We start from the raw sequence: 24,824 nt of genomic DNA, 5'->3' as shown, positions 1-24,824 counted from the left end.
ATGAGAAGGAAGAGCAATCGTACACCAGAAAAACTCTTACCGAAAGACTGAAAGAAAAAACTATCCATGCAGCCAGGTGCGTCAGGGTGATTGTCCTGTGGACCTCGAAAAAAAGGAGTTCTCTAGGCAGGTCTACCATAACTCTAATTTTCTTCTTCAGGATCTATAGGGATCCACAGGGATTTCATTGGGATGTCCTAAAACAGTTCCCCTAGGATGGGGGACACTCCTGAGCAGAAAGGAGAACTCATCGCCCAAAGGAAGCATCCTGAGAGGCAAAAGTATCAAAGGCATAGAACCTAAGAAAAGTGTGGACAGAAGACCACATGGCTGCCTTGCACAATTGTTCAGCAGAGGCACCACGACTAAATGCCCACTATGGCCCTATAGACCTAGTAGAATGTGCCATCACTGTGCTTGGGACAGGGAGATCAGCCTGTGTGTACACCTGAGAGATAGTCATGCGTAGCCATCTCGCCAGAGTCTGCTTATTAGCTGGCCATCCCCGTTTGTGAAAACCATATAATACAAAAAAGAGAATCTGATTTTCTAACAGAGTTTGTGTGCTCCACATAGATACAGAGAGCACAAACTACATCCAGGGAGGCTTCACCTACAGAAAGATCTGGAGCCTGAAAGGCTGAAACTACAATTTCTTAATTTACATGAAAACGGGACACTACCTAAGGAAGGTAACCCTCCTTTGTACAAAGAACAGTTTTATCCTGGTGAAAATTACAAATAGAGAGCGACAAGAAAGCGCTGCCAAATCAGAGACTCTGCGAGCAGAAGAGATAGCAAGAAGAAAAAGTGTCTTCGCTGTCAACCACTTCAAATCTACAGTCTAGAGGTTCAAATGAGGAAGCTTGTAGCCCCTTAACAACCAAAGACAAATAACACAGTGCTACCGGTGGAACAAAAGAAGAAAAAAATTGGAAAAAAATTCTAACATCTGCTAATGAGGCAATCTTCTTCTGGAACCAGACTGCACTCTCAAAGTGGGCAGGCGGAGACCGCTGTCTAACCCCGCCTGAAGAAAAGCCAGTACCCTGAAAATCCTGAACACCTTAGGATCATGCTTCCTATGGGAGCACCAAAAGAATGCCAAACTCTGTAATAGATGTGGGCAGAGGCAGGCTTCCGTGCCCTAAGCAACGTTTGAATTACAGAACTAGAAAAACCTTTTGCTCTTAGGATGGAAGATTCAAGAGCCAAGTCATCAAAGCCAGACTAGGTAAATCCGGATGCCGGGCAGGGACCCTGCGTTAGCAGATCCTACCATAGAGGAAGAGGATACTGACTGTCTATGGATAGATTCTATATATCGGTGAACCAATGACATCTGGACCAAGCCGGAGCCACCAGTATTATTGTTCTGCCTTTCTGTTTGAACTCTTGGAAGTAGAGAAATCGGAAGGAAAGAGATACGCCAGATTGAAGTCCCATCTTACTGCCAGTGCATCCACGAAGGCTGCTGATGGGTCTCTGGACCTGTACCTGGGGAACTTGTGGTTGTGACGCCATGAAATCTCTCTCTGGTAGACCCCATTTGTTTACTAGGAGCTGAAACACTCCCGGATGGAGAGTCCACTTTCCGGTGTGTATGTCCTGGCGACTTAGGAAGTCTGCTTCCCAATTGAGTACTCCCGGTATGAATATTGCCGAAATGTCCGGGAGAGGATGTTCTGCCCAAATCAGAACCTTTGTCACTTCTTTCATGGCTGCGGAACTTCATGTGCCTCCCTGATGATTGAAGTAGGCCACTGTAGTCACATTGTCAGACTGAATTTGGACCGGCCTGCCCTGGAGCAGGTCCTGTGCCATGATAAGTGCCTTGTACACTGCTCGCAGTTCCAGAATGTTTATTGGCAGATAAATTTCCTGATTTGTGCATCTTCCCCGAAAGGTGTGATGACCTGTCACTGCCCCCCATCCGCGAAGACTGGCGTCTGTGGCGTGAAGCACTCAATTTGGAATCCAGAATGGGCACCCTTTGTTCAGATGATCCCTTCTCAGCCACCACAGGAGAGAGTGACAAACCTCTGGACTGAGAACGAACCTCTGAGACATTATTAGATGATACTGTCCGTTCAGCTTGGAGAGAATCAACTTTTGCAGAGGCCTGGAATGGAACTGAGCATACCTCTCCATGTCAAAGGTGGATCTCATCGATCCCGGGACCTGCATTGCAAACAGAATGGATACCCTTCGCTTGCGTAGCAGCTGGCGCATTCGTAATGACAGCGTCACTATTTTATCCTCTGGCAGAAACACAGTTTGTGCCCAAGATTCCAGCAACGCTCCCAGATGTACTCAGTGGCGGAACAGGAGAGTGGAGGGCCCAGGTGCAAAAATATGCTATGGGCCCGCCACCTCCACCCCACCAAGCAAAAGAAAAACTGTGGACACAGGAGATTACAAATGTCATTAATCCATATTTTTATTAGCACTGTATTATTTTCCACCATTTTAGTGGTGTCACCCTACCCCACCCCCCCGGGTCCTCCTCCCTTATCAAACCATACGGAGGGCCTGATTGCTATTGAGATCGCAGCATGCAGGTCTGCCTGCATAGAGACGCCCACTATCACTTTCGCACATCGGTAACACCTTGCAGGCCTGTGTATACATCGAGAACATCCAGTAACATTGGTCCCTTACACACGATTACAACAGGTCTGACCCTACTCATAAATTGGAAACCTCATCACACGCAGTGAGTACACAAGCTGCGTATGCCGTCGCAGTGGCTAATTTATGCAATGGCTTTCAAACGGATAGGCACACCTTAGTTTTTCCCAACCACTCCCCCGCAGGGATGGGGGGGTTCCGCTAGCCGGCGTCAGTGCATGGATGGAGGCACTCATTTGAAATGTGGATAGTTGGAAATAGGGGCCTTATAGAGCTTCCCTATTTTATGAAAAATAGTAAAAAATGGGTTTTGTAGCAAGACTCAGTGCAGATACTGTCCCCTATTGTTAGTGTACAAAATACTTGTGGATCAAATCTTAGCAGATTAGGCAATAAAATAATAATTGTAATTTATTCAAATATGCGAGTGTCAAGGCCGGCTTCAGGGCTGTAAGGCAATGCGGCCGCTCGTGGGCACCACCCGATAGGGGGACCATTAACCAGTGCTGACCACCAGCTGTAAGACCCGACCCAGCTCAAGCCAGGCTTGTAGATAGGAGTCACCAACATGGTGGTATAGGGGGAGAGAGACAGTGACACGGGCTAGCTACACCTCCACTAAGAGTGGGGACGCAGGGCGGATGCAGTCGCGTTCTGGCCATGCGGCTCGATGTATGATGTCGGAGTCTATAAAGACTGAAGTTCCCAGCGTCCAAAAGGAGGAGGCACTATGGCCATTATGCTGGGACTGCGGGACCCCGCTCCTTCTGTTATTCTACACAATATATATATATATATATATATATATAGAAAAAGAAGTTACGGCGGCACTCAGCAGGGCTCATAAAGAAAGACTCGCTACAGGAGTGTAGTTTCTAAACTACACTCCTGTAGCGAGTCTTTCTTTATGAGTCCTGCTGAGTGCCGCCGTAACTTCTTTTTCTGTGTATCGAGTAGTCCATTCTACCCAGGGAGGGCACCCAGGCAAGTAACTTAGTATACTTATTCATAAATATTTCTCACTGAGTGCCGGTCTCATGGACTTCTATATATATATAGGTGCACACAGGGGTTATAGAAAAAGGGCAACTACTGTGGATATGATGATAAAAAAATAAGCGTCAGATAAAATAAAGATAGACTTACTTCTACAAGAACCATCCACAGGGGAGGCACAGTCACAGACTCCTCTCCATACATCACTGCGAGCTGACTGCCAGAGTGGTGAGACTCCGGACGAGAACAAAAAGGAGGAGTGCAGCTGCGCTCCTTCCAGAATGCTGGGTGGCGTCCGACGGGCATGATGACGTCACACGTGTGGAGGTCGGAACTTGCTATATTACAGGGGCCGCGGGACGGGTGGGGGTACTTGGGGTGTGGGCGCTATACTGTAGGCTGCTGGGGGAGGGGGTGCAGGTGCTTTTGGTGTCACCCCCCTCGAAGGGTTACACCTGGTGCGGTCCGCACCCGCCTAGTGACGCCGCACCACCCTAGTGACGCTGTGACAGGAGACAGGGCAGCCCCGGGTGTCCTCAGATACCCGGCTGGTGATGTCGGTCTGCAGGGAGCGCTGCTGGGAGTTACCGCAGGAGGCCCGCGGCTCCGGGCGAGGGGGTGGTAGCCTCCTGCTCCTCGGCTCTCAGGAGAGGAGGGAGCCGGCGGTGGCCCCGATCCCGCTCATGGACCGCACAGGAGGCGCTGGCAGGAGCCGGGACAGGGGGGGACACGGGGAAAGTTCAGGCCGCGGGCAGAGGGGGAGAAAACGACGATGAGTGTGAGGCGGAGTGTCAGCCCGAGCGCTGTCCAGGCTCCGAGGGGCTGTCCTCCTTCGGCCAGACCGCCCACTACCCTCCTCTCTCCTCTGGCCGGACCGCAGCGGTGTCCTGCTTCTATGTTAGGGCCCCCAGCCTGCCGCGACGTGCTGTAATGAGTCAGTCTGACTCATCAACGCAGCCAGCTGCGGATTGCAGGCCCCTTCACTGCCGTGGGCCCCGGTGCGCTGCACCGGCTGCACCGCCGGTAGTTCCGCCCCTGGATGTACTGCTGTGTTGGAGAAAGTGACAATTTCTTCCAATTGATTATCCAGCCATGCTCTCGTAAGCAGGCTATTGTCAGTTGAAGATGGCTTTGTAAAAAAAAAAAAACCAGCGTCTGTGCCAATATCAGAAGGTCGTCCAGATATGGCAGAATTCTGACTCCCTGACGCCTGAGAAAGGCCATCATGCCATTGTTTTGGTAAATACCCGGGGAGCTGTAGATAGGCCAAAGGATAGAGCCTGAAATTGGTAATGCTGCTGAAGGACAGCAAACCATAAAATTGCTGGTGGTATAATAGGATCAGGCATAAATGCATCTTGAATGTCCAGGGGAACCATGTAATCCCCAGGCTCCATTGCCAAAATAATTGACCGGAGAGTTTCCATCCGAAACTTGGGTACATGGATAAACTTGTTCAGGGTTTTTAGATTTAGTATAGGGGGATAAGACCCATTTGGTTTCTGAACCAGAAACATATTGGAATAATATCCCCGTCCCTGTTGCGACACAGGAACCAGGATTATTACCTCCCCCTGCAGCAGGGAGTGAATAGCTTCCTGAAAGGCCAAGGCCTTGACCGCATCTGATGGAGGATCTGTGCAAAAGAACTTCTGGGGAGGATGCCTCCGGAAAGTGAGGGTATACCCCTGAGAGACCACTTCTTGGACCCAGGCATCTGTTGTTGTTTGATGCCAATAATCCGCAAACTGAAGAAGTCGGCCTTCCACCCTGGGATACCCCAGGAGGAGGCCCACCCCATCAGGCCGAAGGTTTGACCTCGTAGCTTGTCGCCTTGTGAAAACTACTCGACCTAGAGGAAGACTATTCTCTTGCTCATCCCTGAGGACGGAAGGACCAAAAAGAAACCTGCTTATAGTCACAGTAGATGGCAGACCTGTTGATTTTGAAACCACCAGAGTAGCTATAATTTTATCCAACTCTGCTCCAAAAAGTACCTTTACACAGAAAGGTAAGACTTCTAGCGCCCTCTTTGATCCTGTATCAGTTTTCAGGATTATTACCAAAGGGCCCTGTGTGCCACTATTGAAGCTGCAGATGCTTTAGAAGCTAAAATTTCAGCATCTACCGCAGCTCCTCCCAGATAGAAAGCCGCTTCACGTATGTGGGAGATATACATCCTCTGTTCTCTGGTAGCATCTGAGAATCTTCCAATGCTCCCATCCATTCTTCAACAACTTTGGCTACCCAGGCTCCAGCCATAGCTGGACAAGTAACAGCTCCAGATGATGAAAATATTGCCTTAAGAAATGCTTCAATTTTATTATCTGTGGAATCCTTCAGAGAAGATGCTGACGGAATAGGCAATGCATGTACATGTGGAGTCTCCCATATCCAAATATTCCGAAATACGGATTTTTTTGGGCATTACCGAGATAATAAAACCTTTGATTTTTGATGGTTCAATGTACACAAACTTTGTCTAAGGCACAAATTATTAAACATATTGTATAAAATTACCTTCAGGCTGTGTATATAAGGTGTATATGAAACCTAAATGAATTTCATGTATGTACACAAACTATGTTTGAGCCATAAAATTATTGAAAATATTGTAAAAATTACCTGCAGGCTGTGTGTATAAGGAGTATATAACACATAAATGCATTATGTGTCTATATTTGGGTAATATTCCCAAGATATTTCATTATGATATGCAATTCTTCCAAAATACGGAATATTCCGTTATCCAAAATACCCCTGGTCCCAAGCATTTTGTATATGGGATACTCAACCTGTATATGATAAATGCGTTATATGAGCATCCACAGTAGGAGGTACCTCTGCTTAGTACATACAGAAGCTGGTAAAGGGTACAACGTTGTTATTCTATTATTCACATAATATTGTTTATCCAGGTTACCCCATGCCTCATCCATAAGCTCCATCTTGACTACCTTCCGTTGGTGATTAAACATTGGAGCCTTCTTACTATGAGCTGGTTCATCATCCTGAATATCTAGGATTGATTTAACAGCCCTCGCAAAATAAGGAACATCTACTGTGGATGGATGGTCCTCCTCCCTCGAGCTAGACCCTGGAGAAGAACCCTGCGCATCATCTGATTCCTCTGATGATGCGTCTCAATCCATACGTTGAGCAGACTGATAAAAAGACAACTTGCGTTTAGGCCCCTTAGTAGCTACCGGTCTGCTTTCAACATTAGATGGTGCCATACTCTGACTAGAATGGCCATAAACATCTTTCCAGGAAGCATTCATAGGAGGTGCAAACATAGCATGCTGTGGACACCCCATCCAAAGAGACATTGTGGGAGCAGCCATACGATCCACAAATTGCTTAATTACCTGGGACAAAGAGAATATCCAAGATGGCTCTTCTCCAGAGACAGGTAAACTGGACTGGTGAGGTGGCTCTTTATAACAGACAACACACAAACCATCCTTTACAAACCATCCTTTACATAGGCCATACATGATTTAAATGAAACCAGAAGAGGGGGCTCCCCCCCTGTTTCCCTTTATCTTTAGACATGTTCATAAAGGTAATAAATGCAATGCTATGTGACAGCCTTCACAAAATCTCAAATGAATGCGAAGTTCTCAAAGAAAAACTTCCAACCCAAAGGATGGAGAGAAAAAATAGTGATAGAAATAAAAAGAGGCGCTCGCAAAAAGTGAGCGCTTGCTCTGAATCAGGACGGACGCTTTTTTTTTTTTTTTTTTTTACCCGGCCTCCTGGCCACTCGCTAAGCTGTGGGTGACCACCCACAGCTTTTGCGAGCGTGCAGGTGATGGTCGCGACCATCGGGCTTGCGACGAGACACTTGTGGTAGGGTCTCGTTCCCACAAGCCCCAGTGAGCTTCCTGCTCAAATAGAGCAGGAAGCTCACTACTGACATCGCGAGTGATGTCAGTAGGGCCACCCACAAACGGCAGCCGCCCTGTTTGTAGCGAGCCCCGGAGCGAGTGAATTGCTCACTCGCTACAGGGCCCGCGTGTGCGCAGTTCCCCACCATCAACCCGCTTGCGAGCACAAAGCGCTTGCAAGCGTGGTCTGAATCAGGCCCAGTGTTAATTACCAGCTAGCAAACAGTCACATACAATGCATATGTAATATAATTACAGTGGACTCTAAATCAACTACACAAACACCAGGAATGGTAGGATATAGAGCCCTGTATACAGTACCTTAACCACAGGAGAGGTATACACGGAGACTGACCCAAACCCTCCTGAGACCAACAGCTACAACAGCGCACTTGTGCTCTCTCATATACAAGTGGAGGATAGGCGGAGCAACTCAGACGCGCGACACCCTTCATAGGGACTGCGCCTGGGTCAGATGAGGAGCTGCTGCCGAGGAAGCGCCTACCTCCCCATAGCTGCGTTAACCAGCCGGGTACGCTGGCCTCGTGAAGCAGAAGTGTCTGCTGCAGATCCCCGGCATCAGACGATAAGGCCCCGGTGGTGTAGTGAGGACGCAGACAATCCAAGGCCCTGACTGCAGCGGCTTCTGGTGCGTCTCTGACACCAGATGGACTGCCGCGCGAGATTCACTGTAAGGGAGATTGCAGTTAAGGTCGCAGCATTGCTACTAGCAAGCTCAGCCGCGATCTGCCGAAATCACCAGCCCAGTTACTGGTGTGGCGGCCCAGCGGAGGTAGATGGAGTCGCAGTATATGCGTCTTAATTCAGGAGCTTAGTATTGCCATAAGAAAAAAAAACAAAAACATAAAATAAAAGCTTAGGACTGCCTGAACAGCCCCGTTACAAAGGTGCGTCTTGATCCTGCCACAGCAAACAAACAACAGAAAGCCTATGGCTAGGGGCGGGGCATATATGGAGGAGGACCCGAGGCATCCTGGGAGCTTTAACTGTTTGGTGCCTGGATATCTCCAACCATAATATCCCCATGGTATCCCTGAGGAACCTGAAGAAGAAAAAAGGAGATTTATGTGCTTACCTGTTAAATCCTTTTCTTCAAGTCCATAGGGGACACAGGCTTTAGGCTGGGTATAGGTTTGTGGGTTGAAGTCTGGGAACCACACGGTTAAATTTGTTGTGCACAGCCCAGACTACCCCTCCCCTATACCCCGCCCCCAGCACCTCAGTTAAGTTAACAAGTCTAAAGCTAGGGGTGAGAAGAAGGAGAAGGAAGACTGACACGCACTCAGGTCCATATACACAAGAAATGTGAACAAGAGAAACAGAGGCAGAGCAAAGCTCCGACAGGTCAGGTGCTGCAGGGTGGGAGCCCTGTGTCCCCTGTTGAATCGATGAAAAAGGATTTAACAGGTAAGCACATAAATCTCCCTTTCTTCTTCCTCCATAAGGGACACAGGCTTTACGCTGGGACATCCCAAAGCAATTCCCCTAAGGGAGGAGATGCTCCTGGGCTACGCTGAGAACTCAGGGGAGGTGAAGGTGTCAAAACTTTAGAAATGTATTGGCAGAGGACCACGTGGCCGCCTTACACAGCTGCTCCGCAAAAGCACCATGTCGCACTGCCCACGAAGTTCCCAGGGACCAGGTTGAATGAGCAGTCACCATGGCCGGTGCTGGAATATCCACTGCCGTATAAGAGTAGCGAATAGTCAAACGGATCCATCTGGCCAGCGACTGCTTAGTAGCTGACCAGCCCAGTTTGTGAAAATCATACAGGACAAAGAGAGAATCTGTCTTACGCAAGTCGTTTGTCCTGTCCACATAAATCTAGAGAGCTTGCACGACAACCAAAGAGGCCTCCTCTGATGAGGAATCCGGAACCTGATAAGAAGGAAGCAAAATCTTTTGATTGATGTGGAACTTAGAAACAACTTTAGAAAGGTTGCCTAGTCGTGATCGAAGGACAGCTCTTTCATGGTGACAATGTGCTCAAGTCTGACACTTGTTGGGCAGAAGCTACGGCAAGGAGGAAGACAGTCTGACAGTCTTCCAGGTAAATACAAAAGCACGCACACCGCGCTGGTAAGAAATAAATATGAATATGAATAGAAATATAATAGAAATTTAATATAGGCAAAAATATGCAAATGAGATGGTAATAAATAGAACATATATCAGAATGAACACATATAAATGACAAAAAATCAAGGATAAAAATAGTAAAAAGGTGAATAACTAGCACATGTACACATAATAATAATAGTTGTACTGGTTTGGAATCAGAATTGATGATTCCTGCATTGAAAAAGTTCCAAATGAGCATATGAAGGATGTTTTGACACACTTGGCTAGTTAATCCATAGTTTTGAAATTAAGTAACGCTTGTCTGCAAACAATGTATCAATTAAAATCTAGCTTGAAAAAGTCCCAGGACGAAACGCGTTGCTGTCCTTACCTACTCAAAGCGTCTTGTCCTTCAACTTGTTCCTGCTAAGTGCTGCCAGTGTCCGCAGTGTCTGATCCCGGCGCGCAGTGTTTGATCCCGGCGCGAGGAGAATCCACAAGCCGCGGCCGCGCTCAATCATTTACTTGGATCTCCTCTCAGCGTTCATTTGGCCCTGGTTTCCGGCAGGTATCCAGACTATGTAGCCGGACGGAGAGCCACTGCACCGGATCTTTGAGACAACGCATCTCTGAATTATTCTGACCTGGTCAGCTATACACTGCTTTGCCGGTGAGACACTATATTATTTCTTTCCTTGCAATTGATTGAGACCTCTGGAACTGGCCAGTACTTTTATTATTTCAGCATTGTGTGCCCGACGGGGTTAACACTTCAAGCACTCAAAGCCATTTATTGCTACACAAGTTCCAGATTTTTCTATTATTGTGGATATTTTAATTGATACATTGTTTGCAGACAAGCGTTAACTGGAAATTACCCTCCTGGACCGCACACCTGAGGAACCGCTGGTGGCCAAGACGGATGGGAACATGGAAATAGGCATCCTGGATGTCTAAGGAGGCCATGAAGTCCCCCAACTAAATGGCTAGAATAATTGAGCGAAGCGATTCCATTCGGAACTTGGGAATTCTCATGTACCTGTTGAGAGACTTCAGGTTGAGAATTGGTTGGAAAGATCCGTTCGGCTTCCGGACCAGAAACAGATTGGCATAGAAGCTTGTGCCCCACTGAGAAGTGGGAACTGAAACAATAACCCTGGAGGTCAGTAGAGAGCGAATGGACTCTCTTAAAGTTCCTGCTTTTTCCTGATCCAAAGGAAGGATTCTCTCGAAAGGTCAACACGTACTCCTGAGAGACCACCACTCTTACCCAGGCGTCCTCTGTGGTCGCCTTCCAGATTTTTTAAAAAAGAAGCCGGCCTCCCACGCTGGTGACCCCCAGGTGTAGACCCGCCCCTTTATGTTGCAGGCTTGCCCAGCAGGAACAAAGGCAGAGGGCTAGATGAAAGTGAAAAAGCTGAAACCTTGGAAGTTAAAATACCAGTGTCAATAGCCGCTTCCCCAAGATAAAAAGCCCGCTCGCCGATATGCTCCACCAGCGACAAAAGCGCATTCCTTTGGGTACCTGAAGTAAGGCCATCCTCCAAGGCGTCCACCCCAGCGACCAATGACCTTAGCAACACAGGCTGATGCAAGGGCTGGGCGAGCTACCGTACTTGCATTAGAATAAACAGACTTAAGAAAAGTCTCTTGCTTCCTATACATCATATCATTAAGGGGTGCCATGTTAGGAAGAGGAAGAGTGACATTTTTAACAAGGAGGGCAACATGCGCATCAACCGAGGGGGGAAGACCATTTAGCCCAAACTGCAGCAGGCAAAGGATAGAAGGAAGTTATACGCTTAGAAACCAGGAAGCGCCTATTAGGGTGGGACCAGGCCTCAAGGCCGCCAAAAGGTCCTCAAGTTGTGCAGAAGAGGAAATTCTGCAACTACCTTCTTTTAATGTTTGAACACTGAAGCATTGGACATAGGGGCCGGATCCACATCCTTGATAAGCAAAACTGACTTAATCAAGGAAACAACGTCTACTTGAGACTGGGAATCTTCTAGAACAGAGGAAGATTCCACATCGGAAGCTACAGATATATGTTCTTCATGATCTGAAGAAACTTCAGAGTCTGAACGAATATCAGACAGGGGTGTAGAGCTGTCCCTTTTAGAGGGTCTACGCGTAGAAGCACTCTCTCTGTCCAGCATCTGTTTGAAGGATTCTGACACTTTCACTAAACCCTGAACTGATTGCACAAAAGACTGCATCCAAGGAGGCTCTACGGCAGAAGGAAGCAAGGGAGACGGCAGCACATTGGGGGCCACACCTGAAGAGACAGCGGGCCGAGGGAGCTGAAAGCCTATCAACTAACTTTAACATTAACTGAGATAGCGAGGCAATCCAAGCAGGTTCTTGGGTAGCAGGTGAAGCTGAAGGACCCGCCTCCTGTGAGGTTGTAAAACAGCGAGTACAAAGACAATCGTGGTCCAGAAGAAGAAAACACAGCAGCACAAGCCCTGCAATTACCCAGTACTGAAGCACCCACCTCCTTAGGTACTTTACCCCTAGAAGACATAGGGCCTGATTCAGACCCACTCGCGAGCGGCTGTCCGCTCGCAAGTGGGTCGATGTTATGGACTGAGCATGCGCACGACGGAGGGAGCTCCGTCGTGCGCATGCGCCAGACGCGACGAGCGAAGGAAAGTCCTTCGCTCGTTGTGTCCGATCAAAGGGGGCGTGCTGTCAATGTTGATTGACAGCACGCCCCCTTTGGTGGGCGTGCCTCCCTGACGGGGGCGTTCCCACGGGAACGCCTCCCGTCAGAAGCCGGCCCACTGACATCACTAGTGATGTCAGTGGGAGTGATTTTGGCTGTGATAGAGCCAAAATCACTCCGGAGCTTGCGGTTGAAAACCTCAACCGCAGGCTCCGGCTCGCAAATTCGATGGTCGCGATGGTCTCGACCATCGCGACCATCACAATGCACGCTCGTATAGCCTGTGGGTGGTGACCCACAGCTATACGAGCGTCCAGGAGGACGCTCCATGAAAATGGAGCCCGGCCCTCATTCAGAGCGTGCGCTCTGCTCAGAGCGTACGGCTCTGAATGAGGGCCATCGTACAGCAATCCATGAGGACCCCACACACCAGAGCAAGAGATCGTGATGTGCCACACAGGGTAGAGCAATGAATGTAGAAGTGCCACACAGGGTAGAGCAATGTAGAAGCACCACAAATCGAAATATAACTGGGGCTATGCAGAGACTGAGACTATAGCAAAGTACATTAAATAGTCAAACACACAGACACATTCAATGCAATAATAACGGCAATATTAAATGCAATATTTAAGGCAATTAATGCTCAACAAACCACCCCAAGGGGGGGGGGAGGAGCTAAATGTATAACCTGACCGCTGAGGGCGAGCAACACAGGGAGACAGGAGCCTGCAATCTCCACAAACAAGCTGCACCAGCAGGCACCTAGAAATGGCTGCCCAGAGTCTGTGAGGAGGGGAGAGAGGAAGAGGAGTGACCCTGGGACGGAGTGCCTCTAATGAGGGAAAGAGCCAAGGGGTGGGGGAGGAGCCAATGGGGAGAACCTACCTCCCCCTTCTGGCATGGACCCCAGGGCAATGGCCGCCACTACTGCGGCGCCCCACTGCTTAAAAAAAGTTCCTTGCTGGTCTAGTGGGGATGCAGAGAAGACCTGGTCCCCCCCTGCCAGCACCGCTGGTGTCTCCCATACCGGCGGTGTAGAGCCGCGACCACTGCAAGCAGGGAACCGCCTAACCTTGTCCCCAATGCGCCTTGCAGCTCCCTGCTGTGTCCGGAGCTGCGGCCGAGGACACTGACGCATTCGCCAGCACCACAGATAGGATGCCTTGCACTGCTTACTCAGCAAAAATAAGTAACAATAAAACAAATAAAATACAAGTAAAACCTATTAAGCTGTTAGTACAGCTTCCACATTGTGCCTTATAGCTGCAGGCACCAACACTCAACTGAGGTGCCGGTGGCTGGGGGCGGGGTATAGGGGGAGGGGAAGTCTGGGCTGTGCGCAACGAGTTTAACCATGTGGTGCCCGGACTCCAACCCACCAACCTATACTCAGCGTAAAGGCTGTGTCCCCTGTGGAGGAAGAAGAAAAAACAGGTTTAATTTCTTTGTGTACTGATGAAATAATTATGGATATTGATGCTCAAAGGTGACCAACACAAAGTGCCAAAAAAACTTCAACAGGGAAGGGGTTGAAAGAAATTGAAGCTTGAGGTCCTTCTCAAAAGAAAAGTTGTTGCACAACCCAATATTCATCACGGCTGTGGAGCGCATTTAAATTACAAGTGAACTGACAAAGACCAACATACAGGTTTTGGCATTTAAATTAAATATTTATAATAAATACTGCCAATCTGACATGCTCAAAAAAAACATTAATTACTCACCACTTCCTCCATGGCTACTTAACGCTTCATCTTCAAATATATCAAAACCTTCCTGACGAGTCTGCGTGGTCATCTCAGACTTCATCTCAGTGGGTGTCCTTAGGATTGTTAGATTGTACTGTAGCGAGTGGCTTAAATCGTAACTGTAGCTGAAAGTGAAAAATAATGGCAGAACTAAAATAATTGCAAAGTCTGATGGTAGAGAAACCTTCACGAATACTAAGAGAAAAAAAGGAAATGATGTCTGTAATAAATGGTAGTATATTATATTATACCATTCATAAACACATCACTACTAATGATCCACACTTGTTTGCAGATATTGACAATTGGGGGGGGACTACTACTGGGGGTACTGCATCGGGGACCACTACTGGGGGCACTGTATAGTTGGGGACCACTAATGGGGGCACTATATAAAGGGAACTGCATAGGGGGGACCACTACTGGGGGCACTGAATAGGGAGGACCACTACAGGGGGCACTGTATAAGAAGCACTGCATAGGAGGCATCACTACTGGGGGCCTGCATAAGGGTGACCACTACTGGGGGCACTGTATTACGGGCACTACTGGGGGCCGGCATAAGGGGGACCACTACAGGGGACATTACTACTGGGGGCATTATATAAGGGGCACTACTGGGGCACTGCATAGGGGGGACTACTACTGGGGGAACAGCAGGAGGTGGGGGACTACTACTGGGGGCACCTCATAATGGGGACCACTACTGAGGGCACTGCAGAGGGGGGCAGTTATGGGACATAATTAAAATTGTAGGAGGGGCACATATGGGTCATAATTGTGTGAGGAGGGGGCAGAGTTAAAATACCGCAGTGTAGCTTAGTGGCCATTGGCTTTGTTGAATTTTTTTATGTGGTCCACACTGCCTTAAAGGTTGAAGACCCCTGATTTAAAGCATTTGAGTTATTACTATAACCACGCTGTACTGAGCTGGTAGGATATGAAGAAAAACAGCACAATCTCCAGACTTTTTGTTCCAAATAACGCTATTTATCTCAAACACAAGCAGAACCTCTCTACCCTTTGTTTCACAAGTGCAACTACTTCATCAACCTCACATGTACTTATTTTCATTTTATGTGCAATTTCTAATTCTGGATGTCCGGGGACGCAGAATTTTATGACACCTTACAAATAAACAATGGTGATGACTTGTAAGGGTGCCCTCTGAAAGCATTATTATTGCTACCTATAACACCCATGGAGGAGGAGTAGGAACTATATATTGGCAAAATATGAAATAGTTGAAATTACATTGTAGATTGAGATAACTTTTACAATCTCTGTGTGTCATACTTGACAGCTCTCTCAATTTTAAGGGAGTTCTTCTGGACTCTCAGGAGAGCAGGGCACCCCAGCTGACAGGAGTTTGGTCACAATCCCCTCAGCACCTGAACCTGGATCTCCCCTCTAGGATTTGCATTTTCTTAGACAGCAACAATTTCATGCATTGGTAGAAACAGAAATTCAGCTTTTTGTGGTTACCTGAAGTAGAAATTGCTGGATAGGTCTACATTCTGAAATATTCTTAAATACCTAAAATAGCAAATATGTGAAAATAAAACATGAGCAAGCAACAAGAAATCAACAATGCAGACAAAAGAAAAATAACAATTCACAGGTTTAACTCTAATCAGGCGCTAGCAAACACTGATAAATAAATCGTACTGCTTTGAGTGGGTCTATCAGCAGGGTTTGAAAATGGGGTGTGTGCTTACCAAGTGTATTTAGTACACCGGCTGAATTACACTAATCATTCTGAAAACACATGATTGGTAGCCAAAACATTTTGCCTCTCAAATTACACCACACATGACCTACCCTAGCCCAGGGAATCCCAAATACTAGTGATACACCAACAATGGGCCTCTATGCATGCTTTGATGTTGCTTGCTGCAGGCTCACAACAGGTGCCCATCTGTAACATACATGGCTTTCCTGATAGATGTCATTATGTCTCATATAAAAGATGAGAGTCACTGCTAAAAGCAAGTCTGGGGACATATAAATTTAGTGCGCTCCAAAAAAGAGATGTCTTTTTACAAAGTACCTCTGTTCACAGGTATAAGAATATGTATTGTACATCAGTATTTGTTTTTAACCTTTCCATTATTGCAATCACATCATCTTATTCAAATGGTGTGTGTGTATACAGATTTGATTCAGATAAGGTTCACAAATTCTACTTTTAAGTACGCATTATACGTCAATCACGTAAATTTTCACCAATCACTACACTATGAGCACGTGTAATAATAATAATTTTATTTATATAGCGCTTTTCTCCTAAAGGACTCAAAGTGCTTTACATTTGCCTTTACAGTACAAAATAAGCTTAAACAAGGGACATTAGTGAAATGCTTGGATGAATAGGTAAGTCTTGAGTCTATTTTTGAGGGATTCTAGAGTGGAGGCCTCTTGAACTGTGCGGGGAAGTGAGTTCCATAAGGTTGGAACCACAAAATTGAAAGCTCGACCCCCAGACGAATTCCGGGAGATTCTAGGTACTGTTAATAGTCCTTCGTCAACGTATCGCAGTAATCGAGTGGGACAGTAAGGAATCAGAAGCTGCTTCAGGTACCTTGGGCCATGGTCATGTAGGGCTTTGTAAATTAGTAAGCCAATCTTGAAAACAATTCACCATCTGACAGGCAGCCAGTGAAGGGAGTAGAGAGTGGGTGTTATGTGACTGGAACGGGGCTGGTTTAGTTAATAGCCTGGCAGCTGCGTTTTGTACCATCTGCAAGCGGTGAAATTCTTTTGCTGGGAAACAAAGGTAGAGGGCATTGCAGTAGTCTAGGTGTGATGATATAAATGCATGTATGACTTTAGGCAGATCTCCTGAGGGAATTAAGTGCTTGATTTTGACAATGTTCCTCAGATGAAAGAATGAGGATTTGATTGTGGCTGATACCTGATGTTTAAGTGTCAAGCCACTATCCAGGACAACACTAAGATTCTGCACATGTAGTAAGTATGATACCAAAATTAGGCTATTAATTGTCAGTATTGTGCACACTTCAATGAAGAATTAACAAGCTTATCTGAATTTATGATAATCATGGTGGGTGTAATCCTCTCACAGGACTTTGTCCACAACACTTAAGCTGGGTACACACCTAAAGATTTTCTGTCCAACCATCCAACTAGTTGATTGGTTGGAATGAAAATCTGGTAACGTATGGGAGAAAATGATGATCAGCAATTTGCTCCTAAATGCCAGAAAACAGATGAAAATGGTCGTCAGACAAGTTTGTTAAATGTTTGATCTCAGCAATTTGTTAAAACAACAGTTTTTGTCCATTTTCCGACGTTTGGGAGCAAATTGCTGATTGTCATTTGCTTTTATACCTTACCAGATTTTCACTCCAACCAATCAACTAGTTGGATGGTTGGACAGAAAATCTTTAGGTGTGTACCCAGCCTTAGGGGTATATTTAAAGTGCAGGTTTTTAGAAGTGGAGATGTTGCCCATAGCAATCAATCAGATTCTACCTATTTTCTTCTAGAAGGTGCTAGATAAATTATAAGCAGACTCTGAATGGTTGCTATCTCCACCTTAAAAACCCTCACTTTAGTAAACAAGTGTTATCTGAATCTGGAAAATAGCTTGGCACCAAAATGTACACTATAACTTGACAAATAGCATATCATTGGAAACAAAACACACTGGATGATCCTGTGCAGGAGAGTGTGTGGGTGCCTGCTGGGTGAAAGAAGTGATGAGTGAGAGAGACATAACTGTTACCCGTTTGATCTCCTTTCTAGTGTTGTGTGATATAGGGTGACTGGCTTTATAGGGAAGGGGTGTGATGTTGGGCATGAGAGTATATAGGGGCAGATGTACTAAGCTCTGGAAGGTGATAATTTGGAAAGTAATAAACTGCCAACCAATCAGCTTCCAATGGTCATTTTCAAACAGTTAGGCGCTGAGTGTCTGGTAGTTCATCACTTTCCAGAGCTTAGTACATCTCCCCCATAGTGCTAGGCAGGGATCTACACAGGCCCCCTTTGCAGCAATGTACTTTTTTTCCTCAGGTTATTTTGGAGGTGTGTGCCCCCCACCCCCCATTTCCCCCAAAAAGAAAATAATAATTTTTTTAGTATACTGTGCATGAACATGAAAGTTAAACACTATTAAACTATTAGGACATATATAAATTGTTTATCCCTAATCGGTCTCATACTGATATTCTTTATCAATACATGATCCCCATAATCAAAATGAAATATGAAAATAGTTTTAAATTTCAACATCGATATTTCTAAACATCAATGTGAGTGAATGGATGAATGAATGTGTAATACAGATGTACAATATTCGGAGTGTGAGTACTCTTTCTTAATATATGTTTTTTCACAGTGGGGATACAGGTGCCGCCGGCCTGCTGGCACATGTAGTTCTACAAGTGTCAAAGGGCAGGCTGGCTGGTATCTGTAGTTCCACTGTGAAGAACAATACTATTACATAAATTAACACATTACCTCTGCATCCACCGCACCGCCACCAGGGATACAGGGAAAAACCCTTGGCGGTGAGTAATGCTCGGAAGGGGGAATGTCACAAACTCACGGGCGGATAGAGGATGCTACCCGTATTCAAGGAATTGGCTAGACCTATTCCTGAGGCGCGGAGTCTAATGTGCCGGTGGTTTTCACCAGGGACCCTCGCAAGAAGGTATGGACTTGGCTGCGTCCGACACACAGGTCGCGGCCCTCAGGTTAGGTTTCCCTATACAGGTGCTGGCACTTGGTCAATATACAGGAGACTTGAGCGTAGTCGACTTAGCCGGGTCAGAACCAAACGGACGAGGCGGTACCAGGGAGCAGACGTAAACGGGTCACAGGGAAAAGCTGAGGTCAGACCAGATATCAACGTAGAACCAGGGGTCATGCAGAATCAGAGTCACAAACACGACAAAGGTCAAAACCAATAATCAGGATATGCACAGGAACGCTGGAGTATGGTAATGGAGCCTATACTCTGGCACTGGAGTGCTCCCAGGAACTTCCTTTTATAGGTCAGAGTTGAACTAGCCCCAATCAGCACTTCCCTACTTAGGTGCCTGTCCCTTTAAATGCTTTAACAGAGCGGCGCGCGCGCTTCTAAGGAAGCCGCGGCCGCCTGCACACAGCCGCCGGGGGAGAAGAGGACCAGCTGACAGCGGGTGCCGGGGATCTCCCACCCGCTGTCACACACCAGCCCGGACGCCAGCGTCGCCGGACCAGGTAGGAGCAAACTGGATTCGGCGGCGCTGTGACAGGGAACCCATTTTATTTGGTGGGGGAGAGCTCACTTTCCCATAATTGCCAGCACTGGGCAGACCAGTTTGGGGCTGCATTATGCTTTGTCAGAAAGACCACAACACTTCTGGTAAATGGAAAATAGGGATAGGCCCACACCGTTTTTTGCTAAATCAACTTAAAATCACCTATAAATACACTGAAAAGCTAACATTGACCTTTAGTAAATTTATCCCTAAGGGTGGTTGCTATGTGACAGTTACACTACTGTATGTTGATATATTTTTTGCTTAATTTAATGTTTTGGAACATTACTGAAAAGTAAAAATGTTTGAAGACCTCAAGATATTTGTACTGTTGGGACTACATGTGGGTGCCGGTTCTTGCATATATTGTTTTTATGGTATCTTAATAAGAGTTGTGAAATATCTCTCCGTTATACAAGAGGTTGCTGTTAAGATAGCGCATTAGGAACCTTTAATTCCCTTTTTCCTGCATTACAAGAACCCCCTTTTTACTAAAGCCTACCCTACTCATACTGGTAAATTAATGCTTCTCCCTATACCATCTGTAAATCTTCCTGCACCTAAGGAAGGGCATTTTTTTTAGGCCCAATAGATCTGTTAATGTTAATCTGTTCTGCTACAATAAAATAGCGATACTGAGCAAGTTTTGAGTAAATAATCTATCACTTTGTAGCCTTGCATTTGTCTGAATGTACACATCATTGCTACGGCCATAATCTCCTTTCTTAGCCATACCCACTTATTTCAGTAACTATCCTTTTTCCACTAAATTCTATGATCATTTAAAAGCAGGGCCCTACATCACTCTTTGTTTTTATGTCGTCATTGATTTTGTCTACCTTGTATGTCTGTTTTTTTCCAATATACATATTTTATGAAAAACACATTTCTAAGGGTGGGGTGCAGGTAAGAAAAAAGGGGAGGGGTGGTGGGGGGACACAAATGGAAGAGACATGTTATAAGGCATATATAATAAACATGGATAAATACAATTGCATAGATGAATTAATAAGGCAATAGCAAATCAAGGGGTACATATCAGGCAGGATAATCAGGGGTCGCCGCCATCAGTAATAGAGTCATTCAAATTAAAGGGATCAGAGTCCCGGCTAGTAAAAAGGGCAGGACGAGAATGCTCCTCTCCCTCTGTAACATAGAGGTGCCAGGTGTACCATTTTATAAAGGGCAAAGAATCTCACATGGCGTATTGTGCATCCATAGTCTCCATATCAAAGTGGTATTGGGGTTAGGATATTACTTTGTCTAGAGGGGGTAAAGACGTTGACTTCCAATTTTGAGCAATAGCGGTATGAGCCACTATGAGAAGATGGCCCAAGGCGATCTGATTTAGGAATAGCAAGGCAGTACCACTGGAGCAAAGCTAGCACTGGGTCTTGTAAAAGCTAAATCTGGGGACATTACAAATGAGGGTGAAAGCCCCAGAAAGGTTGAATACTGGGAAAATCACAAAATAGTTTTAGGATAGTGCTATCCTGGCCACACTGACGCCAGCACATTTTGGAGCAGATGGACTACATATAAAGTAATTTAGCAGGAGTCAAATAGAGCATATTTTATAATATAATATGCATTTCAGTATGGTTCATGCATGGGAACAATCTATAGGAGGAGCAGTGTATGGATTCCCATTGATTAGGCAAAAAGGTTTGGTGGAAGGCTGTCTCCCATTGCAACTGTACAGATGACTTGTTGTGGAGGACAGAAGTCGGAACCAAAAAAGTAACAGCACCAACAGAGGAGGTGCTAGAGCAGGGATGGGGAACCTCAGGCCGGGGGCCGTATAAGACCCTCGGAGTCATTTGGTCTGGCCCTCTGAATTTTTCTCTGCTAGCCTCATCTGGCTAGCAGGGTGCCTAGAATGGCACCCTGCAGCCAGAATTTATACAGCAGTGCTGCCTGTAGCGTCCTTAGAATGCTTCAGACGGTCACACAGCTGCCCTTACAGCTCCCCAGAGCATCATCAGGATGCTCCGGGCATTGCTGTAATCACCAGCGATTGCGGCGCCGCCCCTTCTAACATCATGCAGAGAGGGGGCATGGTCTGCACCAGGCCCGCGAATAATGTCATATATATCAAAATGGCCCTCTGCAGAAAAAAGGTTTCCCACCCCAGTGCTAGAAGGTCTGCGAAGGGTCTATGAAGGTGGCATACGAAAGGAGTTAGAAGACTTGATCATTTCCTGTATCCGGTGTGTAATTTGAAGATATTTGTAGAACAACGTCGATGGGAAGTCAAAACATTCCCTTTAGTTGTATACCTATTATGTATGCTGCAGAGCACTATGGTGCATTATACGGCTCTACAATGTAAAGGGATAGTTATGCCACTGCTCTAATGATGTTCATGTCCTCTGTTTGCACTTCAATTTTATGCCCTGTTTATTGTGCAATGTTTTCAATCTTTATAAAAAAAAAGTAAAAATGTAAATAATAACAACAAATCTACAAAATACGTATTTCATGTTTCTATACTAGGGTAGCTAGGATCACAAGTTCACTTTGCCAATACATATAGTGTTATCCCAGTGGTTGTACTCCAGCTCAGTCACCACATGGTAAATGTTGCTTGAAAAACTGTAAACTAAACTTTTCAGAAAACTTTATGAAACCATGTAAGATCAAAAAAGAACAAGCAGATGTCAAAGGGAGTCCAATAGATTCAGCCAATACAACTACAGGTGTAATTTTAATTTGTAAATATATTCACCCTTCTTACCACACTAAATTAAATGTATACAACACTAGAGTACTGGAAAAAATAGGATTATGTAAACAACAGATTTTATTTATTATGATGCAATATTCATTACCTGGCTTCATCTGGGTGTGTAACTCGTACAGAATCATTTGGAATATAGATCATGCTGGTATCTTCTATTTTGTATATTGCATGACCACCAATGTCAGCCATTTTTCTTCTTTTAGTGATTAGCACAATGTAATATCCTTCTAAAAACTGTACAAAACCTGTGGGCATGGTAAAAAAGAAAACAGTATTTTACAAAGAAAAGCAATCATACATTTCATACACAATGATTTGACACAGTGTATTCCAGATAAAGTTTAGGGGTTTTTTTCATATGGAGCACTATGCCTGAAAAAATGTATATAATACTTCTAATAAATGTAATCCCTAACCTGTGGCATTTCCCTCCCCATTACACCATTGCTCATCACAGTGTCTGTAGGAGATACTTATTGATCATGTCTGTGCAATTATATACTTTCTTTTGTCTTTGTAGTTGTGTGAGCTCTGCAGAAAAGGATTCTGTAAACAACAAAACGAACACAAACACCATTTGCAGGGCTAGATTAACAATGGGGCAGATTGAGCTGCAGCTACAGGCCTCTACATAAATATAGGACTATCGTCATAGCAGGATGATGATGACCAGCACTGTAGGCCACAAATCATAAGTATTGAAATATTTTTTCTAGGTTTCTCACAAAATGATGTAATTTTTCGATTTTTATGTATTATTGGAGACAGTGGGGCTGATTAGTTATGGCATGTACACACCCACATGGTCCTGGTCACACCTCTTCCACTTCTCACAATAGGCCCTTGAACATTTTCAGCCCCAGGTCCATATGGCACTTAATCTCGCCCTGATGCAGAGATAGGCGCAGCGTCGATTTATACGCAGCTGAGACATTATCAGTGGTCTGTGCATGTGCCCGAGATGTATTCCCCATGCGTCAAGTTTCATTAAGATGTCTTTCGCATTGAGGATTTATTTGCAAAGTGATTGACAGGCAGGGACTGTTTGTGGGAGGCAACAGGGAGGTGGCGACTGAAATGCAGACGTCATAATTTTATTCAGGGGATGTCTAAGGCAGCGACTGTGATCCCTTACGTAGTCAGAATGGTTCCAGCATCTCAGTTCCCGCCCCCGTGAGACCAAAGGGTCATTAAGAAGGCAGATTATCGACTGATCTGCGACCAAGCTGCGTATTTGTACACAGTCGCTTGCAACTGCGAAGTCACCAGCGTCTCAATACAATTTTTGGGAGGCTGAAACGTTTGCATGTTTTCATACAGCCACTGCACACAAAATTGCTGCTGCGGTAGAATTAGTGTACATCTCTGAATCAGGTCCTTAGAAGAAAAGAGACTAAAGACAGAAAGAGGGAGTCTTGTTGACGGAGACAATGCAATAGCTGATCATCTTAATAATTATTTTTGTTCAGTATTCACTACTGAGAGAGAGGGAAAGGGGCCACAGATAAGTTGCAGGTGTAATCAGAAAAATGAGGTAGGAATAAACACATTTACAGAGGAGAAGATCAGAAATCTCAAAACAAAGTGGATAAATCAATAGGGCCAGATGGGATACATCCAAGGATACTAAAAGATCTTAAGGGGTGCTGGTAACACCATTAACAGAATTATTCAACCAGTCACTAGCTACTGAAGTAATTCCAGAGGACTGGAAAAGAGCAAACGTTGTCCCACTGAACAAAAGTGGAAGCAAGGAAGAGGCAAGCAACTACCGACCAGTGAGCCTTATATCAGTAGTAGGGAAATTGATGGAAACACTCTTAAAAGAAAGTCGTAGATTATCTCAAATCCAGCAATTTGCAGGATCTCAAACAGCATGGATTTACTGGGGGGAGATCATGTCAAACAAATCTTATTGCCTTTTTTGACTGGGTGATAAAGGGGGGACCATAGATTTAGCTTATCTAGACTTTAGTAAGGCTTTTGACACTGTTCCACATCGCGGACTGTTAAATAAACTGGAAAGCATGGGATTGGACACAAAGATAGTTGAATGGATAAGATCATGGCTGCAGGATAGGAAACAGAGTTTTTTAGTAAACAGAGAGCATTCTCAAGAGGGAAATGTTACCAGTGGAGTACCTCAGGGATCTGTACTTGGACCAGTGCTTTTTAATATCTTTATTTGTGACATTGCAAATGGTATTGAAGGGAAACTATGCCTTTTTGCAGATGACATAAAAGGTATGCAACAGGGTAGACACACCAGGAGGGGTAAAACAAAAGATTGATGATCTAGGTAGACTAGAGGAATGGTCAAGAACGTGGCAACTAAAGTTTAATGCCAAAAAATGCAAGATCATGCACTTGGGTCTCAAAAATCCAAAGGCTAAATATAGTATTAATGGCACTATACTGGAAACTACTGAAGAGGAAAGGGATCTAGGAGTCACTATTTCAGGTGACTTAAAGGTAAGCAAACATTGTAACAAAACAATGAGGAAGGCAAGTCAGATGCTTGGTTGCATAGGGAGAGGAATCAGTAGCAGAAAGAAATAAGTGATAATACCACTGTATAGGTCATTGGTACGTCCTCATCTCGAATATTGTGTTCAGTTCTGAAGGCCATATCTCCAGAAGGATATTAATACATTAGAGTCTGTACAAAGTAGGGCAACTAAAATGGTGCAAGGTCTACACCACAAAAAATACAAAGAAAGACTAAAAGATCTTAATATGTATAGTTTGGAGCAGAGAAGGGATAGGGGGGACATGATAGAAACGTTCAGATAT

General features: G+C 45.4%; 1 protein-coding gene across 2 annotated transcripts in view; it reads right to left on the bottom strand.

The window, feature by feature from the left end:
- Positions 1 to 24,824, bottom strand: part of FIG4 (FIG4 phosphoinositide 5-phosphatase) — a 420,643-nt gene that overhangs the window by 306,801 nt on the left and 89,018 nt on the right. For both annotated transcript variants that reach the window (XM_088460480.1, XM_088460479.1), the window contains exons 5-7: positions 22,120 to 22,276; positions 15,504 to 15,554; positions 13,995 to 14,143 (exon numbers count right to left, since the gene is read on the bottom strand). In XM_088460480.1, coding sequence (XP_088316606.1) covers positions 13,995 to 14,143; positions 15,504 to 15,554; positions 22,120 to 22,276 — 357 coding nt within the window. The remainder of the gene's footprint in view (positions 1 to 13,994; positions 14,144 to 15,503; positions 15,555 to 22,119; positions 22,277 to 24,824) is intronic.

The sequence above is a fragment of the Taudactylus pleione genome, unplaced genomic scaffold, assembly GCF_031769625.1.
Source record: "Taudactylus pleione unplaced genomic scaffold, aTauple2 ptg000046l, whole genome shotgun sequence".
Classification (NCBI taxonomy): domain Eukaryota; kingdom Metazoa; phylum Chordata; class Amphibia; order Anura; family Myobatrachidae; genus Taudactylus; species Taudactylus pleione.
Note: the sequence above shows the minus strand (reverse complement) of the source record. Positions and strands in the feature narration are given on the sequence as shown.